The sequence below is a fragment of the Petaurus breviceps genome, unplaced genomic scaffold (genome assembly GCF_028583685.1).
Source record: "Petaurus breviceps papuanus isolate PSGF00001 unplaced genomic scaffold, PetGlider_PUasm1.0 184, whole genome shotgun sequence".
NCBI classification, from domain to species: domain Eukaryota; kingdom Metazoa; phylum Chordata; class Mammalia; order Diprotodontia; family Petauridae; genus Petaurus; species Petaurus breviceps.
Window position 1 is genome coordinate 552,687 of NW_027185793.1, and position 25,328 is coordinate 578,014.

Consider the following 25,328-nt stretch of genomic DNA (forward strand, 5'->3'; position numbering starts at 1 on the left):
AAATAAAAGTTAAGTCCATGGTTCCATGGCTAACAAACACCCTGGGACTCAAGTCCTTCTCATTTGACTTCTTTCATTTTTTAAAATTATTGGTGAGTCAGTTGGGGTTAAGTGTCTTGCCCAGGGTCACACAGCTAGTAAGTGTGAAGTATCTGTGGCTAGATTTGAACTCAGGTCCTTCTAGTTCCAGGGCCAGTGCTCTATTCACTGAGCCACCTAGCTGCCCCTTTCATTTGACTTCTTGACCATCCTCTGTCTACTAAAACAGGCTGTCCTTATTGGATGATATTATCTTTTATGATATACTAATAGAATCAATGAATCATAGGTCTTAAAGCTGGAATGACATTAAAAGGTCATCTAGTCCAAATCTCTTATTATTATAAAGTGGTTTTCCTTGGGGTATTGCAGGTTTACTTAATATGTTAATAGGGTAAAGCCTTCTGCCTTCAGCATTAGACTAAAGTTAGCCTCCTATCTGAAAATATGGGTTTATAAAAAAATTCAGCACCAGTCTAGTTCCTGTGTTTTTGAAGACAGAAACAATCAGTTGTGTGCTGCCATTTCAATGCTTGTCTAGACTGGGAGCTGAGATGGCAGGGTTCAATTTCAGATTTAACCAGAACTTTATCAACTAGAAGTAAAATTTACTGAGCTTAATTTCAAATGTTGGTCTCTTGTTAGATTAGATGCCCACTTTCTTCCCTTCCCCATACTCCCCCACCCCCCACCTTTAAGGAAAGATTTGCAGGAAAAAATATTCTAGTTTTTTATAATGATAGTACTCCAATTTGATTGCAATGGCAATTTTACATTTTCAGTTCTGAGATTCCTGGGAAAAGTCCCAATCCTTTGAAATCTACTATCAACTTAACAGTTTCTGTATACACAAAGTTTCCTTTCTTTTCTTTCCTTCTTTCCTTCCTTCCTTCCTTCCTTCCTTCCTTCCTTCCTTCCTTCCTTCCTTCCTTCCTTCCTTTCACTTATGGGGGTCAATTTTTCTGTTCTTACTGCTAACTGTTTTTATCCTTGGTGTTAAAAACAATGGTGCAGTGAGGTCTGAAAGGCTTGATGGGATTTTTATTAAAAGATATCCCTGAGACTGATAATAGAAAGGCAGTAGTTTGGAACTGTGTTTTTGCACACAGCAGTTTGGGCATACTGACAGAGCTGATAAAGTTACCTTTAATTAGATACTTTAGCTAACAGGGGTAAGACCTGGACCCAAGATTTCTTTAGTACAGTATAGAGAAGTCCTGGGTGAGGAAGGTGGCACCTTCACTGAAATATCCAGTCTTAAAGGAGGGCTTCTTAACCTGGGGTCTGTAATTTGTTTATAAAAATATTTGGATCGGGCAGCCAGGTTGCACAGCGAGTAAGGGCACCGGCCCTAGAGTTGGGATGACCTGGGATCGAATCCAGGCTCAGACACTTAGCACCCACCCAGAAACATCTGGCTGTGTAACCTTGAGCAAGTTACTTAACCCTGATTGCTTTAAAAAATATATATATTTGGATAATTCTTTCAGTATAATTGGCTTCCTTGACTACCCTCTGTATTTTATTTCCTGCATTTTAAAACAGTGTTTTGAGAAGGTGCCCACTGACTTCGCCAGACTGCCAAAGGGATCCATGACCCAAAAAAAAGGTTAAGAACCCCTGTTCTAGAGCAATGGTGTCAAACTCAAATAGAAAAGAGGGCCACTAAACTATACATATGGATAGCATATTGACTGGTTGCATATTGACTTAGAAAACCATATATTAACATTATTTATACTTTATTGTAATTTTATTGATATTGTTAAATATTTCCCATTTCTATTTTAATCTGGTTTAGCTGCACAGGAAGTGTGATGGGCTACATGCAGCTCATAGTATGCCTTGTGTTTGGACCTAGAGCCCTGAGAGGTTACAGTGCTCCCAGGGTTGCACTGCCAATATGACCCCAAAGCAGGAGTTCTTGGTTTGAAGTCAACTCTCTATTGTGCCTACAGTCTAGTTAAACATCTAGATAAACTTGAAGTTTACTCTTTCCCTCATATTTAGCCCCACAGAGAACTTGTTGGAAGACTCCATCTATAATATAGGAGTATATGGTGAGTGACCAGTCGATTTGATGAAAACAGCTCAGTTATATTTGTAGTTGGTTGTTAAATGAACATCTGTTCAGGTTAACAGAAGAGAAGAGTCCTCTGGGTATGGTGAGTTGTATTGAATGAGCTAAATTATAAATGAATGAAACCTAGTTGCAATGTTGGAAATCCTTTCTGTGCACACCAGGGCACTGCTCTGATAATTGGAAGTTGGAAAGTTACCTTGCTGTCTCTCACAGACTTTTGGAATGATACCAATTGTCTCTGAGTTAGGAAGGGGCATGCTGGGTTGGAAATTATATAGTCTGCACAATAGTAACAGCCCTGTCATTTAATTTAAAAATTACGTGTAGACATCTGTTACAGATGTGCCCTGCTTTAAGACAACCTAATCCAGATTTATAAAACAAATAAATTAGGGGATAATTATTTGCATTAGGAAAGGCTAATTCATTTTATGATGAAATCACATTAAATCTCTCTCTGTCCCCAAACCTCATTTTTATTTGCTATTTAAAAGCTTCTGTTCTGGCACACATCCTTGGATTTTAAATTGGTACCTGTGGAAAAGAAAGCAGTTAGTTTTGGGATTCACTCCTTTGCTAGGGAGTTGCTAAGAAGAATCATTTTTTGAAAATTGCAAGGTACACATAGTTACAAATTTTTAGCTTGAAATTGTTGGGAGTTGGTAGAAGTAAGTGGCGTTGAACTCAGGTTTTCTGATTTCAAATGCAGTGTTCTTCTCATTGCACTATGCCATACCCATAATGCATCCCAGGAGAAGAACAAAGGGACATATAGTAATATAGTGTCAAAAGGAAAGAAACAGGTAATATGGAACCTTTATTTTTAAGTGTAAAATGAGCTTCTCTTATTCAGAGACTAGTCAGACACTGCCTATCAATCCTTCCAAGTGGGGGAAAATTAATCCTGAAGCTTATTATAAGTTGCTTGCATATTAATTTTTAGAGCAGGGAAAAATAGGGTCCTATTGGCCTGAGGAGGGTCTTACACACCATGAAAAAGAGCAAGAACTTTATTTGGTAACTTCTTGGTTGGTTTCCTTGCCTCCAGTCCTTTCCCACTCCAGTCCACCTGCCACTCAGCTGTCAAGTTAACCTTCCTAAAGTATGGAATTGACTATCTCGCCCTTCCACCCTCACTCCTATTTGCTAAATGACTCCCTATCACCTCCAGGATAAAATAGAAAATTGTTTGGCATACAAAGTCCTTCATAACCTAATCACCTCCTACCCTTCCAGTCTTCTTAACTCCCTCCAAACCCACTGCTCTGTGGTCCATTGACCACATTGACCAACCACCTTGCTTCTCCTCAAACAAGACACCTCATCTCCAGACTCTGGGTTTCTTCATTGACTGTTTTCCAGGCCTGGAATGTTCCCCCCTCCTCACCTTTGCTTTTTGCTTTCCCTGGTTTCTTTCAAGTCCCAGCTAAAATCCCATCTTCTATGATAACCTTTCTAAGTACCCTTAATGTTAAAGTCTTCTCTCTATTATCTCTAATCAGGCCTGTATATATCCTGTTTGTACACTGTTGTTTTCATGTTGTTTCTTCCATTAGACTATGAGAGCAGGAACTGTCTCTTTATACCCAGACTTAGCACAGTGCATGGCATGTAATAGGTGCTTAATAAATGCACAGTGCCTGGAAGGCACATAGTTGGAGTTTAATAAATGCTTGTTGAGTAAGTAATGGGGAACCATGGAAGATTTTTTGAGCAGAGAAAGGACATGGCAATCTACACATGCACAATATTAGTCTGAAATTCAAGAATCAGAAGAAAGATCAAGCTGGGCACTGTATTGGTAATTCTGGGCTCTATAATCATGCTGTGCTCTTGTTGCAGTGAATCACATCACATGGCTCCAGATCAGAGTAAGCTGCCTATGTGGTATGATTTTCTTTGGCTCTTCAAGGCTTTTTGATCTTTTTAAGAATTGCCTGTTAAAAGGTTTAAGGAGTATTAGTACTTTAATCTGTATAACAGCTAACACCTTTGTGGTGAGTGGGAGATACTGAGAGTGAATATGTCAGACCTCCAGGAGAAAAACATTAAAAGAAACAACATTAGAGGGAATGTGTTGAAGGGGAAAGTAACTACATGATTTTGCCAAAGACTAGCTCTGGTTCATGCTAGATGTATTAATTTGATTTTCTTCCTGTCACTAGAAATAGATTACTTTCTACCTTCTATCCCTGAACTAAAATTTTAGACTTTTTCCTTCTTTTGATTTTTGTTAGTCTATGCAGTGAGGAAGACAGAAGAGAGATAGCAGAAGATTGGCTGAATCCCGTGCTGGGGCTGTTAATGTTTACAAAGAGGGAAGGAAAAGGAGAGTATGAGGGGGATGAAAATAACTAAAGATTCTGATGAGAAAATTTGCATTACCCAGTTCATAACAGATGGTAGAGGGTTAGTTAAGAAAAGACAGAAAGAAAAAGCAGGATGTGTGTGTGTGTATGTGAGAGAGAGAGAGACAGAGAGACAGAGAGAGAGAGAGAGAGAGAGAGAGAGAGAGAGAGAGAGGGAGAGAGAGAGACAGAGAGACAGAGACAGAGAGAGAGAGAGAGACAGAGAGAGGGAGAGAGAGAGAGACAGAGAGAGAGACACAGAGAGAGAGAGAAACTATCCCATAAAGGGGAGCCTTTCTTTGAGCCACCAGAAAAGGGGGACCCAAAAGGAAGGCAAGAAAAAAGGACCAGATGGAGAATCCTTCTTTATAAATATCTATTCCTCTTTTTTCCTGGCTCATAGAATACTGGAAATGGAAGGGACTGTAGAAGAGTCATCTCGCTCTACCCTTTCAATTTTTTTTAGATGAAAGAGAGGCCCAGAAATGGGATGTGACCTGTCCGAAGTTCCTAAATTATACTGGTATATGAAGGTGGGATAAAACTCAAGTCTCCTCAGTCTTAAATACTTTGCCTTGCACCAAGCTCTCTTTCCTTTCTCCCATTTTTAGGACATTTATTTGGCTTCAACTTCCTCAGACTTCCCAATTTAGAGCAGGTACATTCTTTAACTAGGGTTTTATCTAGGTGTGTATCCTAATGATAGATTGCTGCTTTAGAAAACATCATTTAGAAACGCACTAAATTACATGAGGGCAAAACCAAAGAAAGGACTGAGGAGTTGTAAGTGTGGCCACACTGACATGGTGTGGAAATCCAGAGGGACGGACATTAGAAGATAGCAAATATGCTTCTTCCCAACTACTACAAAATGTGAGTTCTGCATGCAAAATAGTTGGGAAGTCTCTTGAAAACCACAGCAATCAAGGACACCAGAAACAAAGCAGGATTAGCATCACATTTCTTCCTATTTTTTTTTGTTATGTTGTCATTTAAATAATTTTCTGACCAGACCATCTTTGATTTCTTTTCAACATTTCTATGAACATTAGGGAACCCCTCCCATTTTTCAAAATCACAAATATGTCCTTTTTTTAAGAGAAGGGGTGGGAGTCACAAGCAATTTTAAACTCCAAAATTTATTGTAAATATATATATATCTTAGGAAGCTGATGCTGTGTCCCATGTACTGCTCTGGATCAGTGCCTGGCCCATTCGTGGTAAATAAAAACCAAATGATGATGACAATAGCAAATTAAAAAAATATCTCTACCTGGTGAAGTGTCTGGCAAGGAGCTTGACATGCAAACTTTTTCTGAGTTGGCTTCCTCCCACTGCACACACAAAGCACATACATATCATATATTCCTCTCCTCAGTGGCTGCATCAAAAGGAGGATGTTTGTGCATGGATGGATATATTTATTGCCATCTGAGGCTGAGAGCATGTGGAACAAAAATCCTATGTACCCATGTTCCTATTAAACACATAGAACAGTTCTTTGGGCATCTTTGACAATAGTGAATAACTTAGATTGTTTAGATGGAATAAAATGGTCACCCATGATACCGCATGCCTCTACTTCCAAAGAAACACAATGGCAAAAAACAAGACAAAAATGCCAACAGAGGTTCATAGTATCTCACATGATGGTACTGAAGTCATGCAAGGAGAAAATAAATATAACAGACAGATGGATGAGAAGCAGACACTCCAAAATGAAAAAAAAAAGCCAGAGCAAACAATTCTAAAATTATTCTTACCTTCCTCAGTCATTGTGTCATAATATTTTAGTTTTCCATATGATCCAAGCTCTACAATATCATAGCAAAAGACACAAAGATAAGGAACTGAGCAGTAATTCAAGAAACTTGTTTTTACATGATCTTAATCAGGTTCATTGTTATACTGTCAAATTCAGCAATTTTAACTCTATAGGGATAGGCAAACAGGAGCTATATAACAGACAGCTTTCATTGCCTGTTTCCAGAAATCATTTAAAAGACAGGATCCCACAGGTTAAAAAAATAATTGACTTAATTTGGTGGAAAGGAAGTCAGGAAATACCTTGGTCTTTATGTCTGTCATGGGTTACACACCAAGACAAAGTCCTTTGGATATCTGACAATACAGGTGAGGACAATTTTCAGAAACAACTTTATATCAGACCTGATTTGTCACTTTTTCTGGAGGTGACACCAAGGAAGGATGCTCCTATAAGGACAATGTCTGGGCATGTGTGAAGCTGAGATATTGGTCAAAACGCCCAACGAACAAGCAAGGCTCCCTGACACCAAATAGTCCCACGAGCTCACCAAATGACAGTGATTTCTCTCCTTCCTGAGGTTAAGGATGATTATACAGGAAAGCATCACATTGCTTAGTTCAAAATGAAAATCTGTTGCTAGAGTTTCTCTTCCCTTTTTACTTTGTTAGAGTAAGTATGAATAGCATTAGAGATGGACAAATGAAGCACATATAGAGTATTGTGAGAAGCTGTTAAATACACAGTGTGCTCTGGACTCAAGAGAGAAGCACAATTCTCTGGGAAGTCTGAACCAGACTCGGAATGGTGAGTAAAACAGCAACACCAATTAGGCATGACAGTCGCCCAGTGCTCTGTGGAAAAGGGAGAGAACATAGCAAGCATCTCCTTTCTCTCTGGTGATCATGAAAGAAGCCTTAGAGCTGGAAGGAATTTTAGGGATCAAAGCATAACCTCCTCGGACCGAGTTCAGTTCCGGCCTTAGACACTTACCACTCATACAAAAAAACGCTAGGTGTGTAACCTGGAGCAAGTTACTTAACCCCAATTGCCCTCCAAAAAAAAAAGCAAAAGTATAACCTATCTCCTCATTCTACAGAGGAAGAAATTGAGACCCAGAGGGATTCAGAGCTTTGCCTCAAATTATCCAACTATCCTGTAGTGGAACCAGGTTGTGAATTAAGGTCCTTTGCCTTCAAATCCAGCACTGTCCACCACGGCTCACTGTCTCTCAGGTTGCAATTGAAACCATAGACTGAGGAGTTTTTCATAAACATTGGTGGGTGGTAGTGGTGGAAGCTGGGTACGGGAAAGGACAAAAATGTTAAATCTGTCTTCCTTTCTGTCTGAAAAGATATCTAGGAAGATTAAGCCTGAAGACTTACATTAAGCTGGGATCTGGTTATGTATATCTACATGTACATATACATATATGTAGCCAACAAACATTTATTAAATGCCTACTACATGCCAGGCATCAGGAAAACAAATTCCAAGATTGAAACAATCCCTGCTTGCAAGGGGCTTACATTTGAATGGGGGAGAAAAATAAGCATGTATATGCACATATATTGACATATGCAATGATATACAGGATAGATAGAGAACGAAGGCAAATATAGTTAAATACTAGATAGTTTGAGTAGTAGGAGGGCATTAGTCATTGGGAAGGTTGGGAAAAGCTTGTAGTAGAAGGGTGCTCGAGTCGCACTTCAAAGGAAAAGTGGGTTTCTACGAGACAGAGGTGAAGAGGAAGTAGATTACATACAGGAAGGACGGTCAGTGCAAAGACAAGAAGAAAGGAGACAGTGTCTTCATGTGAGGAGCAAAGAGAAGGAGAGTTTGCCTTCCTCTCAGAGTACGTCAGAGGGGTGATATAGGAGACTGGAAAGACACAAGGAGCCAGGTTGTGCAGGTACCTAAAGTTGAAGAGTGGAGTTCATATTTGATTCTATAGGCAATTTTTGTTGTTCTGTCGTTTTTCAGTCATGTCTGACTCTGTCACCGCACTTGGAGTTTTCTTGGCAGAGATACTGGAGTGGTTTGCCATTCCCTTCCCCGTCTTGTTTTACAGATGAGGAAACTGAGTCAAACAAGGTTAAGTGACTTGACCAGGGTCACACAGCTGGTAAATTCTGAGGCTGGATTTGAACTCAAGTCTTCCTGACTCCAGGCCCAGCACTGTATCTACTAAGCCACTATAGTTTATTCGGTAGGGAAGTGACGTGGTCAGTTCTGCATATATCTATATGCATACATATCTATATGTGTACATGTATATACATGTACATGCATTTAGGTATACGTGTAGAGGTGTATTACTGTGGATGTATACACATGTACATGTGTGTCTGTATGTACATACACACATGTATATCTAAGTATAATGCACATGCAAGTGTATACGCAATGTCCATGTGAATGTATCTATTTGTATACATAGTTCTGTACATATATATTTGTATATACATGCCTACATGTTTACACACACACAACCACATGTATATGCATATCTCCTCATGAAAACCCACTCCTAGGAAGCTTTTTTTTTTTAAAGCAGTCTCATTAAATAGTCTTGCTTTCTTCAGTACTTTTCCATAGCCTCTTAACTTGGAATACTTCCAAGGCAGCCATTGGGGTTTTAGGTATCTATAAATGTGTAAGTGAAACACTTTACATATTTGTGTAGAGGAATAAAAATATTTTGAACATATTTATCATTTATCAAGGCACCGAGGTGGCACAGTGGATAGAGTACAGGGCCTGGAGTCAGGAAAATCTTAGTTCAAATTTGGCCTCAGATACCTATTAGCTGTGTGACCTTGGGCAAGTCACTTAACTCTGACTGCCTCAGTTTCCTCATCTGTAAAGTTAACTGGAGAGGGAAATGGCAAAGCATTCTAGTATCTTTGCCAAGGAAAAGTGGGACACAACTGAACAACAACAAATTTATCATTATTTTATTTACAAAAAAGTGTCACCTGAAGCTATTTTAATATAATGGCAAAGGTAACGATGTGGTGGTTTGGAGAGTGAACAGTCACTCTGTTTTTGAGTGTACTATCTTATCAGTATTGGATTTTGCTAGAACTGCATTACTGAGGACATAGGTGCTTTATGATGAAACTAAATTTCATTTCAACAACAAGGAATTGAGAAATCTAATAGAATATTGTAGGGTGTTACATGATACTGTGTAAATTTTGAGTTCTTTGATACTGCAAGTAACTTCAAAACAATGCTATTTCATTATATATTGATATATATTATATATATATTCATCATATATATTATATCATATCTATGTTTAAAAACAGTAAGACCATAATTATTATCAGTCTACTCATTTTTCTGCCCAGTGTTTCCCATTTTCCTTTCCTGAGATACTCTCTCAAATGCTTAGATGAATCAGTGTTCTCATCAATTCAGAGTCCCCATCAATGATGCAGATTACAAATGATCACATGCCTGCCCATCCTATGTGACTCTCATTGTGTCCTTCCCAAATTTTGCTCAGGTGGTACACCCAACATGCTGGAAGCCTTCCTCTCACTTTCTCCTGATATTTGAGGGTACCAGTGGAACACACTGGCCATTGACCAGTCATCTCTTTGTCTTATTACAAGTCATTTGGTAAATGGCCACAATGACTCACTAAAAAAGAAAAGTATAAAAATATTCCTCCTCTCCAGCTGTCTGCACAAGAAGAGTAGCATCTGGTAGGGAAGGACTTAGAGCATGCTAAGAATCATGCAACTTTTAGACCAGCAAAAAACTTTAATTTGCCTCCTCTTATTCCCTGAGGTGCATATGGAATAAAAGAAAGCAAAGTTGGAGTTTTTCAGTACTTTGGCATAAAGCAGCTTTTCAAAAATTTTATTTTACTTTTTTTTACAAAATATGCATAAGAACATGGCATATACCAGACAGTGAAGCTATGTTTTTACAAATAGGTATACACACCCACTGCACATACCTTTTTTTTGTTGTTGTTCAGACCTGTGACTTCATTAATGTATCAAACTTCAGAGGAGGAACCTCCCTCTACCAATTGAGGTCAGTAAATGTTCTAAATCTTATAGTCTTAGTGAGTTGCCTAGATGCAGGGCTTCTTAAACTTTTTCAACTTGCCACCACTTCAGTGCTGAGCAGTTGAATGACTTGCCCAGGGTCACACAGTCAGTATGTGTCAAAGGCAGGACTTGAGCCCAGTTCCTCCTGACATTGAGGTGGCCTTTTATCCATTATGCCTTGAGGCATATGTTTATATTTTTATAAAATATTCACACACAAGTACATGTACCCACGATTCATATATGTATATATGTATACAACATGCATATAGACATAGACAATAAAACCCAACATATACACATGTACACACAGGGTAGTTCTCCTCTAGGCTGTCTTCTTAACCCACCCCCCAAAAAAACCCTTAAACCCCTCTCACCTTCAGGTTGGGCTCCCCAGTGGCATGACTACTCCTCATTTAAAATATTCTATGGATCTACAATTTGGAAACCCAACTGTAGAAATACCTTTATCCCTTTGCAGGTATGGGATACAAAGTGTGAGGATATGCCTCTCAGATATACTCAAGGAAAACACATTAAATACCCACTTCTCAGTCGGCTATTTGACTTGTGACCATATTAATTCTCCCACAAGGTTCAAAGGCATACTATAAATGGGAATATTCTTAGAAAGAACTAAAGATACACAATCTCTCATTAATTAATTAATTAGCTCTGAGCCTGGGAACCCCAATAAAACCTGGGAAATTTCTTTGCCCACAGAACTTTCTTTTCTCCCTTAGTCTCAAACATCAGTCTCATAGATTTAGATAAACATTAATGTTAGTGGCTCTATAATTTACTAATGATACATGGACATAAAATAACTAGTTCAGTACTGTATCAGCTGTAAGCATTGGTCACTTCTAGAATCACCTCTCACCATTATTTACAACTGCACACTCTTTCAAAACACTGGACCCCAGGAATTCAATAGTTAAGTTCTCTTGGAATGACAATTAAAGTCTCAGGAATTTTCTTTAGAATGTCTCTTTCATAGAATAAGAGCTAACTCCGTTCAGTTCTCATCAGGGATAAAAGACAGTCTAACTCTTCGTTTCCTCTTCTGGATGGCATTTAAACTCAATTTTCTCATCTTTTCAGACTTCCTCAAAGATGACAATTAACTGTCTAAGTTCCCCATAGACTTTTTCTGCATGACAGTTAACCTTAGTCTCTTACAAACTCTTTTTCCATAACAATTTACTCTCCAAATCTCATCAGGAAATAATCTTTTGGTCTCACAGAATGCCTCACACAGATTTTTTCAAAGATGACAGACAGTTAATCGAATGTCTCCCAAAGTCTATTTCTCTTTTGAAGGTACAGTAACAATATTCAAAGTCTCTGTGAGAGTGGCCTACAGTGTTTATTAACCTGGGTCACACACACACACAAGTTTTATAATAGTGAGACATCATGGTATAGTAGACAGAATGCTAGGCTTGGACTTTGAAAGACTTGAGTTCAAATTCTTCCTTTGATGCCTGCTGTTATTCTCTGGGCAACCTTTTCATGCCTCAGAGAACTCCCTAAGATTATGTATTATATCATACGTGGGTTGGCAGAGGGACACAATGGGAATTCTTTATACTGATGAAATCATAAATCTTTTGTCTATTTATGTATGATCTTATATATATGATTCTATAAAAAAACATCTGTTTATGATAGATGACATTTAATTCTTTAAATGTTCTTTTAGATAGGCAAGCCAGAACATTAATAGTTTACTTGTACCAAGTGGAAATGAAACTTGACATTGTGGAGATGACTAAACTTGGTAAGAAGATTTATAAACACTGCTGCAAGATTGGAGTTAACTAATGTTTCTTCTGTGATCAATTGGGTAATTTATAAAATGAGAGTCAAAGAACATGGAAGGAGAATGAATTCATCTTACATGTGGATAGAAGGATATGGCTAAGTATATATATATATATATTTTTTTTTTTAAACAGAAAGGCCAAGATTTTTTTTTAAGTACCAACAATGATAGGACTTTATCAAATTTAGAGGATAGAGCAAGGAAGAAAACAGAGTACTGCATTCCACAGAATCGACCACCATTGACCAAAGAAAAAGTAAATGGGATAGAAAAGGACTGTTAAGAATGTAAATTTAACAGCCATTGGAGTTTAATGATGAGAATGACTACCATTATCAATAATGTAGCACTACAGCAGCTCAAAAGCAACCAGATCTGGGAAGAGCATGAATTGCAAAAGCTGGGAATGCAGCTTAGGAAGTCTACATGATTCTCTCCCTTCGATGTGCACCTCGGTGGTCTGAGCATGATGGGTAAGAGAAGCAAAGGCTCATGGCAAGAGAAAAGCAAAAGGAAGCTATTAAAGAAAAGCATAAAATACACACATAACCCAAAGGAAGCACTTTTGTGGCCAGCATCCCCCGCTTAGATGAAGTCCTACATGTCAAGATACATCAGGGAAATGCAGATTTTTGCTGTCCATACTGGTGGATAAAGACAATTCAGGATGAATGAGGCTGAGACAGAGCTCCTACAAGTCAACAAACATTTTTTAAGCACAGATCCTGCAATTATGCTAATACACTAGGGAAAGAAAGAAAAACAAAGCCAGTTCCTGCCCTCCAAAGGCTCACACTCTAGTGGGGGAGACAATGTGCAAACAACAAGGTCTGAACAGAGGGAGCTGGGGCTGGGGAAGGCGCCCTTAGTGCAAAAGGTCAGACTTCCATGGAGACTTGAAGGAGGCCAGGTGAGCCAGGAGGAGGAGAACAGAAGGAGAGAGAACACTCAAGGCATGAAGTTGGGAGAAGAAATAAGGAATCTAGTGAAGGATTCTATAATATGTGGAGAGTACACTGTAAGACAAATGGAAAGGTAGAAAGAGGTCAGGTCATGAAGGGTTTTAAAAAGCCAAAGGATTTTATATTTGATTTGGGAGGTAAAAGGGAGTCAATAGTTTAGTGAATGGGAGGCAACACTGTCAGACATGCTTTAAGATGATCACTTAAAAACTGAGTTGAGGATGGACTGAAAAATTAACTTCCACAGATGAATATGACCCCGAAATCATCAGACACCCCATAGAAGATGACTGACACCTTGCCTTATCACCTGACTCTGCCTCCTCCTAACTGGATTAGGATTCAAATGGAATTAATCAATCAATTAAGTTTCAGAATAGTGACTAGGAAGGAGAGGGGTCTCCAAGGCACCATTTTTTTCCACACTGGTAATTTCATTATCAAAGCCAATCCACAGTCAATCAGAAGGTGTCTGATTCACCTCTGAACAATGAGTCCTGTGCTTAATCTTGCCGCTTTTTCCCCAGGAAGATCTATTTTTTGTTGTTATTTTCTTTTCACTTATTTTGTTGAAGTCGATTTGAATATTGCTTTTCTGATTCTGTTTATTTCACTTTGTATCAGTACATGTGTCTTCCCAGGCTTGCCTGTATTCTTCATTATTTATAGTTTCTTATGGAGTATAGTGTCACAGGATTATAGGTTTAGAGCTAGGAGGGATCTTAGAAGTCATTGAGTCTGACTCATTTTACAGATGGTGAAACTGAGGCTCAGGGAGAATAAGTGAATTGCTTAGAGTCCCACCCTTACTAAGTGTCTGAGACAAGATTCCGTTGAAGTTGGCTAACACGGATTTATGAAGTACCCAGTCAGCAAGGCTGTAAGACTTCCTCCAGGTCTGCTCAGCAACAAATGAGCAGGAGTGGAGGTGGCTGATGGTGTGAGTAATATAGAGATGAGGTTTGACAGAAAATAATCCATGATAGGTCAAGGAGGAAAGTAATTTGAGAGCTGATGACAGAGTGGAGTTGAATTGCTTAATGATAGAGTCTAGAGTAGGAAGGGAGGAAAGTGGAATTGGAATAAGAATAATGGTCTCAGATGATGTTTCAAAGCAGGTAAAGAATGGGTTTAGGAAAGATAAGGCATAAGGGGATATGGAAAAGTAGGTGGTTATGGTCAGATAAATGAATGTAATATTTTAAAATTTAAAATGTGGAATACTTTTGGTTAATGGTGAGATTCAATGTGCGAATTTCTCTGCATATGGCTGAGATGGAATGAAGGAGTGGCTCATGAGATTTAAAGAGACTGAATAATTAGGAGCCAGTAAAGTTTGAGGGAATATCTACATGGATGTTGAAGTTCCCTAGTATTAAGGCAGGAGTCAGGGAGGGTAAAAAGATGGTGGGCTAATTGCTGAGAAAAGCTACTATTCAGTAGCCACTAAAATCTGAATTGGGTAGAAAATTTTGATACTGTGAATTTCAAAGGAGGAGAGGTCACTAAGCAATGGTGGTAAAGGGAGAGTCTGTAAGTAATGGTTGAGGAAAAAGGATTCTGATTCCTTTTCCTGGAGCAGTGTGGGTAAAGGTATTGCTAATAATGGATAGGATAGCCAGGGATATAGTGTTGTTAGAGGGGAGCCAGGTTTTGGTGAAAGCTAGAAGATAAGAGTGTGAAGAAAAGAAATCCAAGACAAAGGGGAGTTTGTTCACTATGGAATAGAATTCCAGAGGGGGGAAAATAAGGTAAAAGAACTTGCAGAAAACCACATAATTAATAGATAATTGACAGCAGAATTCAGGTTTCTCACTTCCCACTCTCCTACTGAGTGGGAGACCATACAGCTAGCCTCCTTTCTTTTCCTTCTCTCTTAGCAGCCACCCCTGAGTTTTCAGTATTCTTTAAACCACTTCACTACAAACCCTCCAGGCTTCAATACCACCACATAAATATGAAAAACAGAAGCAGCACCTGTGAATGTTCCCGTTATTTTCAGACTACAGAGGATTCTCATGCATAAAGAAGGAAGCCAACAAAGGAATCTATATTGAATTCAGTTCTATTTAAAACCAAATTAGAGGTAGTGAAATGCATCAGGACAGAAGTTTGATCTTTGAAAATAAAGCATCAATTGATGGAAATAATGATTTGTTCTTCAAAAAAAAAAAAACCAACCAAACAACCCCAGTAATTATTACTGTAGGCTTGATTTCATGCATTAGGATTCATAATCTAAGGGTTTTTCAATGGATTATACACATTATTTTTGGTGTTTAAAATTAATATTTGCAATCCATTGGTTGGACAGTCATTGTTCTTGTTAGTCCACCTTCTTCATCCTTTATAAAACTTTTCTTGCACAATTTCTTATCTGCAATGTGCTGCTGCCTGCTCACTCCCACTATGCTCTTGTTCATTGCTCTTTGGGCAGTCCTCAGCTCAATTCTCCTGAGACACCAGTGTTCCATGACTCACAATTGTATAGCATTATCAAAAAATATCAGTGTTAAAAAGTCTGTCTTTTTCTTCAGGGAGAAGCTTGGGATCATTAAAAGAACATTTCAGTTTAGCTTCCATTGGTATCTATGCAAGGTCAAGAGATCGAGAGGAACATCTCTCATATATTGGGCATACCTCACTCCTCCATGATGGTTTTGTGGGCAGGTGGCAACCTGCATCATTGGAGGTAGTACTTATACTTCTGAGATCATGAGTCCAATCGAATATTCTCATATTTATCATACAGGCAGTTAAGAATGCTGAATGACACATTTATGGATAGGTTTATTTAAGACATAACTGTAATGGGAATGTAAATTTTAAAGATCTTCCCTGCCCCTAGGCTAAAGTGCACCTGGAGCCTGGGGTGGGAGGCTTGTTTTTCAGTAGATACTTCTTGATTGGCCAGTGAGTCAATAAGATTGTTACATTCTCTGAGCCAGGAGAAGGCTATATAAGCCCTGATGTGTAGCTGGGAAGCCATTGTCCAGAGCGCCCCCCCCCCCCCAGCTTTGAAAAACCCTGATGTTGAAACCCAGATGTTGTTTGGTATGGATGTAATGGTTGGACAGTTTGGAAAGCTGTCTACTTGATCTGTTTCTGTCTTGATAATTCTGCCTGTATACTTTGAAGTTCGGGGTGCTGACCTTTTTCTCCTGAACGAGGTAAAGGATATATGTCTGACTGATTAAAGTAAGCTTGTTAACCTATTTTGAGTTGCTTTCCTTTATCAAAGCAGATCCAAGAACCTGTGTGAGCAGACACCCTGGGGACTATGGGGTGCTTGACGCTATAATAACACAGAAAAATAGAGAAAATCAAGGCAACGTGGTAATTGAGGTTAAGTAATTTTTGGAAGTCAACTTTAACTATCATCACCCTGCCCCTTATATTTTTTTTCTGACTAGAAAACACTTTGCTTAAAAGGTGGTTATTTTAAAGGAAGGGGGCTTCTAGGTGGTACAGTGAACAGAGTGCCTGGCCTGAAGTCAGGAAGGCTCATCTTCCTGAGTTCAAATCTGGTTTCAGACAAGAACTATATGACCCTGGGCAAGTCACTTAACCCTGTTTGCCTCAGCTTCCTCATCTGTAAAATGAGCTGGAGAAGGAAATGGCAAACCATGCCAGTATCTTGGCTGAGAAAACCCCAAAGCGGGGGGGGGGGGTCACATAGAATTGGATCCAACTGAAATGACTTAACAAGAGCAACAATTTTAAGGATGGACTCCTTCAAAGATGTTAAATTCTTGAGTTCATTCCCTGAGTTACCACTTGCAGGTGGGGAAGTTTCCCTATCTGCATTGTATTTGGGCTAGAAAGCTTTTGTATTTTAAGGGATTCTTGACCTTATTGATGTACATGTTTCTTATAGCAATAATAATTAGTATTTATATAGCATTTGAAGGTTTTCCAAACATTTTACAAATATGATCTCATTTTATCCTCACTACAAGCCTTAGAGGCTATTATTATCCCCACTTTACAATTAAGGAATACACAGTAAACAGAGGTTAAATGACATGCCCAAGGTCATACATCTAGTATGTGAGACTGGGTTTGAATTTGTCTTCTTGATTCTAGGTACATACTCTGTCTTCTGTGCCACCTAGCTATCTTATCAAATAAGATAGTCAATCCATCTATACCTTTTTACCCTTTGTCCCTCTTGTCCACACCTTTCCTCAAATCTTTCATATATGATCTACTGAATGCTCTTTCTATTAATATTTTATGTATTTTATTGTCACACTCAGGTTGCCCATCTGTTAAACTTTATGTGACTGCTCTCTTTCCTTTTCTGTTCGCTTATAACCAGTTGGTCCTAGGGCTGATAACTTCTTGGAAAACTTGCAGTGATTTTGGTGTATGCAAGTCAAATGCTTCTTCAGAAGGCTATCTTATTAACACCTATAGTCTCCTGTTAATGGCATATCATCTGGTGAATCACGGAACAACATGATTCAGAAGAATCAAAATTGCAAATGACTTGAAGGGCTATAGAAAGAAACATGGTGTATAAGAAGGCTGTAGCAAATTGTCAGCAATGACATACTTTCAAGAAATCATATAAACAAGGGAAACGATCTATTGATTGCTAGCAATGACTATATCTATACTGATGGACTGACTTAATGGGTTGCAAGTTCAATTTCATGTCATAATGAACAATAACTATTCTTCATCCTCTTTGTTTTTCTAGTGTGGATAGATAGGCTGAACACTTTTGGTTAACCGAGGATCTTATTGAAATGTCTTTTTTCTGGGCTTCTAGGCATTAAGTTCAAAGAAGAAATTTGGGAACATATTTCCATCTTCTATTTGGGCTTTGTCCAAGATATTCTCCATGACATCTGTGGACAACTTTGGTGAGCATGTCTCTCCCTGTTTTATGCCTCATTTGTTATCAATATACAGTAAATCACTCTCTTCTATGTTATATTCACTATACAATCCAGTAACATTGAAATCCTTGCTTTTCCTCGAATAAGACACTCTATCTCCTGATTCCATGTTTGGAATGCTCATCCTCCTTTTCTCTGTCCCCTGGCTTCCTTCAAATCTTAGTTAAAACTCAATATTCTGTACAAAATCATTCCTGGTTCCCCTCAATATCAGTGCCTTTTTATGATGCTTACTTCCAATTTACCCTGTATTTATTCTATACATACATAACTTTGCATGTTGTCTTCCCATTAGAATGAGAGTTTCTTGAGGGGAGGGGCTATTTTGACCTTCTTTTGTTCCCCAATTGTTAGTACAGTGCCTTTCATATAGAAAGCACTAAATAAAATGCTTATTGATTTTACTGGAGATATTTTGAGTATGGATTAGTGGAGATGAGAAAACTCATGATTTTCTCAGTAAGTTAGGAGGAGGCAAAATTGTTTGTTGAAAGATAATAGGGTGAAGGACTTGAGAACAGAATAAAAAGTTTGGAATAGCTTTAGAGGGGAGTGAGATAGAGAGTTAAGGAAGACTATATGGAATGCTGTGCAGCAGGAAAGGACCAGTGAAATATAGATAACATGAATTAGGAGTATATCCCATTTATATGGTTCTATAACTTCCTCTACTAGGACTTGTCCATCTATGAGTAGGAGTAGAGAAGGCAGATGGTTGGAATGACCCAAACTTAAAGACTGGCAGAAGGTGGATGATGAAAGAACATGAGAGCAAGACATTTGAGGATGGAGGGGGAGATTCATCAATAGAATCAAAACTGTGAAGAGAAGAAAATAAAACCAAAATAGAGGTGATGCATTGGGGAGAACAGGGAATGGGAGAGGGACTGGAAATTGTTGTGAAGAAGAAGAATGTGTTTAGAAGTGAGGCAGAGATAGAGGTGGAAAGATAGAAAATAATGCTCAGAAAGTAGAATTTCAGAATTTGAGATTACAGGGGCATTCCTCTTTCTAAGACCAGGTTCTCAAGTTGTAAGGATAAGGGGCAAAAAGGTTTTTGAGACTTTGAGAGTGCTAATCTACACATGAAAAGAACCACTTGTGCAGTCAGCAGTGCTAAAGACCTTATCCTTGCTATTGTCCCTGTAGCCTTTCTCTGCTCAACTCATTTACATGGGTGAATGGGAGAGACTTAGAATAAAAAACTGGGGAATCCAGAATCCTAGTATTATTTGATAACTCTTAGGGAAATTACCACTTTCTTATTTATACATGAATTTGGGAAGTGTAATTGGCCAGTTGAACATTCGGGGAGTGTATTGTACAAATACCATATGTTAAGAGTTATGTCTTTCGCTAAGTGGAACCAAAAGAAAAAGCTGAAACTAAGGGCTTTCTGGGATGACCTTCAACTTTACTTTTGGAAGATGGAAGGTCTTAAAGCCAAGACTTTGAAGAAGCAGAACCAGAGAGGCTTTAGCTGATTTTAGGAGCTTGAATTATCCTGGCCACAGGTGTGCCTTCTGTATATGTCTTCTTTACATATGGGGCACTTGCATGCCTCCAGTTAGTACTGTGGTAACTGTGGGAGAGGATATCCTTGTGCTATTTTTTCTCATTACATTCTTGTGGATTCAACATACCCATCCTTCCTTTCTCAGCCATCATTCTGGTGCATGACATTTGACCTATGAGCTGTTGTCTGTCCCACTAGATTGTAGGCTCCTTGAGGGCAGGGACTGTCTTTTGCATCTTTTTGTATCCCTAGTGCTCAAAACAGTGCTTGGCACATAGTTCACACACTTGTGTAAGTGTACTTATTGATGGATTAAAGGAGGTTGCACAGCTGTATTTGTTGCTAAACCACAGGATGGGTGAGACAGATTGACTAGAGTAATACCATTAGTTAAAATATTTTCGACTTTTCTGGAAGTGCACACAACTGGGCTGAGTGGGACAAATAAAGAACCCTATTAGATGAGCTTCTTTTGGAGGATTCAGAGCTCTGGATCTCCTCTGAAGCTTGGGTTGTGTCCCTGATTTCTCTGGAGATTCAGGGACACCTCTCCTAGTATATCCCTTTCTTAGCTTGTCAACTAAAGTATTTTTTTTTTTTTTTTTGCTTTTTGGAGGGGGAAGCTAGGGCAATCGGGGTTAAGTGACTTGCCCAAGGTCACACCGCTAGTTTTGTGTTAAGTGTCTGAGGTCAGATTTGAACTCAGGTCCTCCTGACTTCAGGGCTAGTGCTCTATTCACTGCACCACTGCTTAGCTTAGCTGCCCCTTTTCTTTTTTTTTTTTCAACTAAAGTATTTTAAGCCATCTAGTTGGTATGACACCCTGCCAATACCTCGACCATATCTAACTTATTTTTGAGCTGTCACAGGTATAAGACTTCTTGATTTTTCAAAGTACCTCTTAGACAGCCACATAGTTGGTCAGTTCCGGTAATGTTGGCATAGCTACATAAGCACATATCACTTTTTATTTCCACCAATTTATGCCCATCCCACTCATATCTGCCCTCATATAAATTAAGAAATAACTTTAAAAAATAGGAGCTGGGTTGGAACGGAAGCTTCCCAGTGGGCATCAATGTTCCTTCAGGTACAGCTGGATCTCTTGCTGTGAAAGATGTAGGTCACAGGAAATATATTATGTGTTCCTGAATGATAGGTTGGGATCACAGAATGATACTCAGACTTAATTATGCAAGGATTACCATATGAGAACACTGAACAATAATGTATGGTCATTACTGTTGTTCAGCCAGATGGTTTGTAATGAAATGCCCAAGTGTGTGCCCAGATACTCTGGTTCCTTATGAAACTGTCAACTCATCTGTGGCTTTGTTCCCTCTGTGATGTTGCTTAGCAATATCCTAGACTACAGCAGTTATTGATCTTTGTCCTGTGATGAGCTAAGTAAGGGCATACTCTACATTATTTTTCCATCTTCTGTATGATCAAAAGAGGACAAATCTGTGATCTGGGTGCTGTTATAGTGCCCTCATTTCTGGTGTGTTTTGGGGGAAAGGATTTGAGATGATGCATGTTTGTTTCAAAAAGAGAACTGGGTACAACTTAAGCCAGTTAACAAACACAAACAATAAAACTAAGCATAGTTTAAAGGTTTTTCCTTTCTCTCAAGGGTATTTGTGCTGAAAATGGTCAGAGCATGTGTTTGGTTAAGTTATAGAGAAAATAAATAAAATGTGACTGAAAGGCTTTCTTTGATGCTTTGTTAGGCTATCCCCCCCCCCCCCAAAAGAGGAGAATAAGACTACCTCATGTTTATATGCTAGTTTTCCTTAAAATACTTGAGTGTTTCCACAGATATATCATTTTATGTTCACAAAATCACAAGGAAGTAGCCACAGGATTGTAGGATTTGAACTGGAAAGGAACTTTGAAATTATCTGATCCAACCCCCTCATTTTACAGACAAGGAGGCTGAGGTGTATGTGTGTGTGTGTGTGTGTGTGTGTGTGTGTGTGTGTGTGTGTGACCTGGTGTTCAAGATCACATAGTTATCTAATAGCAGAGTCAGGAATCAAACACAGATTCCCTGATTATAAATCCTGTTCCCTTTTCACTATACTGTGCCACTGGGATGCTTAACCACATTTGATAGAACAAGAAGCCAAAGCACTCAGAAGTTATAATTTGGTTAGGGAGACATAGTAAGTCACCACATGGGAAAGAATCGAGGATTAGAGTGCTCATTTATTCTGACAGCTGGGCCAACATTCGAGCATCATAGTTCAATGAAAAGAGTAATGGACTAGCATTTAGGGGACCCAGGTTCTCATGTAGCAAATAGTCAATATGACTTAAAGCAAGTCATTTAGTCTTTCAGGGCTTTAGTTTCCTCATTTAAAAATTGAAGGGATTCAGCAAGATGAACTCTAAGGCCTCTTCTATCTTTAAAATTTATATTACAGAAAACCAAGAAAATCTGAGTTCAAGTCCTGCCTTTGACATACACTCTCTGTGTGACTATGTCATTTAACTTCTTGACTTAATTTCTAGACAATTCTCTAATTCTATAAATTACAGGTAAGTTTATCTGAATTTTTCAATAGAATTTTCATCCTTGGAGCTTGGAAAATGAGAAGAAATAACTATATTCTATTCCATTTTTACTAGTCTCCAGTCATACCAAAAGAAGCTTATGACCATAACACTCTTGCCTGAGACACATCTAAATGATGAGTCAAGTTAATCTGTATACTACAAGCAAACTAGGCAACCTTCTTACAAGAATTTTTAAAATTTCAATGTCAAAGGTATACTACTTTATTTGCCATGTGCATGGCTTCATAATTTTAGTTTTGACTCATGTTTGTAGCAGCACACATAGCAGTTCAGATTTATAAAGTACTTTATGGCTTATGTTTGATTTCCTCATAACAAACCTTTTGGGTAGGTTATAAAATGGGGATTAATCATCTTTACCATCGCCATGATCATCATCTAACTGTATAATATAGCCTAGGGAGGTGTTATTGTTATTATTCTTATTATCCCCCATTCTACAGATGAGGAAACATAATCTCAGAAGAGTTATGTGGTCTGCCCAACATCACATAGCTAGTATATAATAAAGCTATTACTCAAAGTCAGATTTCCTGACACCTAATCCAGCATATCTACATCATACCTGCCAATATGGTCCCATTCTAATTTATTCATTTTCAGTGGGCATTTTTGAGAAATTTCAACATGTATTAAAAGTATATATTGAAAAGTTTTTCAAGAAAAAATATTGCATTAGCTTTTAGGGGGAATTTTCATGGTATCATGTAAAATGGTGGAAAAAGACTATACATTTTTTAATGCCAAAAAATGCAAGAGACTAACCTTTCATATTACATTTGGGGCTCTGTTTCTTACCCTAGGAAATCTATTTTATAGGATTTTAAGTTTTTTGCCACAAACTTTTAAAGTAATGTATTCTTTAATTGTTTAGAATTTTAGCATAATCTTAAAAAAATTATACACCTTCAGTGATGGAGATGGATGTTTTGAATATCCCATAGACATCTTAAACTCAACATTTCCAAAATAATTCCCCAAAAAACTGTGTGACCTTGGGCGAGTCACTTAACCCCAATTGCTTTGCCTTCCAACCTCCAAGAAACAAAACTGACCCCTCTTTCAAACATTTCTTTATCTGCAGAAGGGAATGACCATCCTTCCCACTGATCTTTGTAGTGACTGTCTCTCCTATGTTGTCCCTTTAATTCCTCCAGGAATTCCTAGTTAGATTGAGAGTTCAATTCAAGAGCCATGGATGACATCTTTCCTGATTCCTCTCCTCCTCCTTTGTTATTCCTTCTCCAAGCACCAAAATTACTTTGTATTTGTTTTGTATAAATTTCTGTATGTACTTATCTATGTACAAATTGTTTCTTCCCAAGAGAATGAGTTGTTAAAGGCAAAAAAAAAAATTATACACCTTCAAAGAACAAAACTAACATTAAAATAATGTACAAAGGGAAGATTTTCACTGACTTCATACTGTTGCAGCTCTTTAAAGGAGTTAACATGCAAAGGTACTTCAATGGTCACTTCCTGTCAACCTCATTGTATAATAATATCTCAGCTCACATTTATACAGCACTATACATATTACAAAATGGTTTCCTGCCAATTCTCATGGTGAGGTAGATTATACAAGCCTGATTGTTTCCATTTTGCAGATGAGGAAACTGGCTTAGAGAAGGGAAATGATTCAACTATAGCCATCAAATATGAGGTACACACACACACATTCATTTCCTGAAAGATGCACTTTTCCCTTTTCCATGTTTCAAGATCTGCTTAAGTACTTATGGAAAGTGTCTGGACCTATAAAAATTTCCTCATATCTTTGCTCATAGTTACATGAACTTCTCCACAAATAAGGCAGACATAGTATGGCCAGGTAGTGTTGTCTTGGCCAAGACTCTGTATGCTAAAAATGTAAGCCTGTAGGTTCAGAGAGAAATTTCTCAGAATCTCTTCCACTTGACTGTACCACCAGCCCACTCTATCTTGAACTTGAACCTGAAAGGACTTTGGGGGGGGGAGGGGAGCGGTGGTTCTGAAACAGGGAAAGTAGCAAGAGCTTGGCAGGTGGGGACCTAAGGAGAATCTGCCATGTAGAGTAAATGGAAGGTCTCCTAGGGCTGCAGGAAGTCACAAGCAAAGGCAAGGTGAATAATGGGATTAGTCCAGGGAGGAAACAACTGATAAGTCAGTTTGGGCTGAAGACCAAGGGGTGATCTTTATTGCCTCTTTCCCCTTCCCCCCTTTTCCTGCTCTGAACAAGATGCTTCCCCCAAGGCTTGAGACATGTTTATGTTTAAAAGTTTACTTTGTTATCTTATGCCAGTAAATGTGAACAAGTTGTTGATCAAGAAACCTTTTAAACTGTGTGGGCCAATGCTAGAATGGAGTAATATGGGTATCTCCCTTCTGTATGACAGGATACTATTGGGAAAGTGCTGGATAGGTAAGTATTTTAATTACTGTGTCTGCCAGAACAAGATTTCTGGATGAGGGCTTGTATTCAAAGGAGAGAGAGCATTATTCATTTATTTGAATAGCTTTCCACAGTAGAGAGAATACATTCATTGGGGTTTCTCTGGGGCAGTAACACTGTAGGAGTCATAACTGAGTGGATTAGGTAAGGACATTTTATCTTTGCTATATGGCTGGTTTCAAAGGAGGCCACAATCCCAGAAGTTAGGGGGCCCAAAGAAATGGCTAGAAAGTCACACCATAAAAGAACTGAGAATCAGGGTAACCCATCTCACAAAAAGGTTAATCTGTGGAATACCATGACCCATGACTGATTGTTTACTAACCCAGCAAACATTGTTACAGGCATAAAGCAATAAGACTGATCTGAACAAGGCAATTGGAAAATCATTCTCGTTATGCTACTGTCAACTCTTTATGCATTTAACAGAATTAAAAATCTAAAATAGAAGACATCCTAAACATGAATATTTGTTCTCAAAATGTCACATTTTTACAGTTTGTATACCCAATTGCTTTTATTTAATCACAATATTTTAACAAATCTAAGTAGTTATCTCTTATTTTATGATTCCTAACATTTCTCTCAAATAAGTACATACTATTCTGCAGGGGCCACATCTTTATTTGAAATACAATTGAAAGAAAGGAACAAGTATAGTTGAAAGGAAAGGGAAAAATGCTTGACCATACTATTGAGAGAGATCCAATACTTCCTCTCATGTAAGGTTATGCCCCTTTCAGACTTCAGCAAATTTGCAGGTCATAAGCAGGTAAGGTACAGAGACAATGAATAA

General features: G+C 38.4%; 1 protein-coding gene across 3 annotated transcripts in view; it reads right to left on the reverse strand.

Moving 5' to 3' along the window:
* The window catches only part of SLC24A2 (solute carrier family 24 member 2), a 330,161-nt gene that overhangs the window by 116,450 nt on the left and 188,383 nt on the right, over positions 1-25,328 (reverse strand). For 2 of the 3 annotated variants that reach the window (XM_069088075.1, XM_069088074.1), the window contains exon 5: positions 6,234-6,284. The exons of the other annotated variant lie outside the window; for it this stretch is intronic. In XM_069088075.1, coding sequence (XP_068944176.1) covers positions 6,234-6,284 — 51 coding nt within the window. The remainder of the gene's footprint in view (positions 1-6,233; positions 6,285-25,328) is intronic. 3 annotated transcript variants of the gene reach the window in all.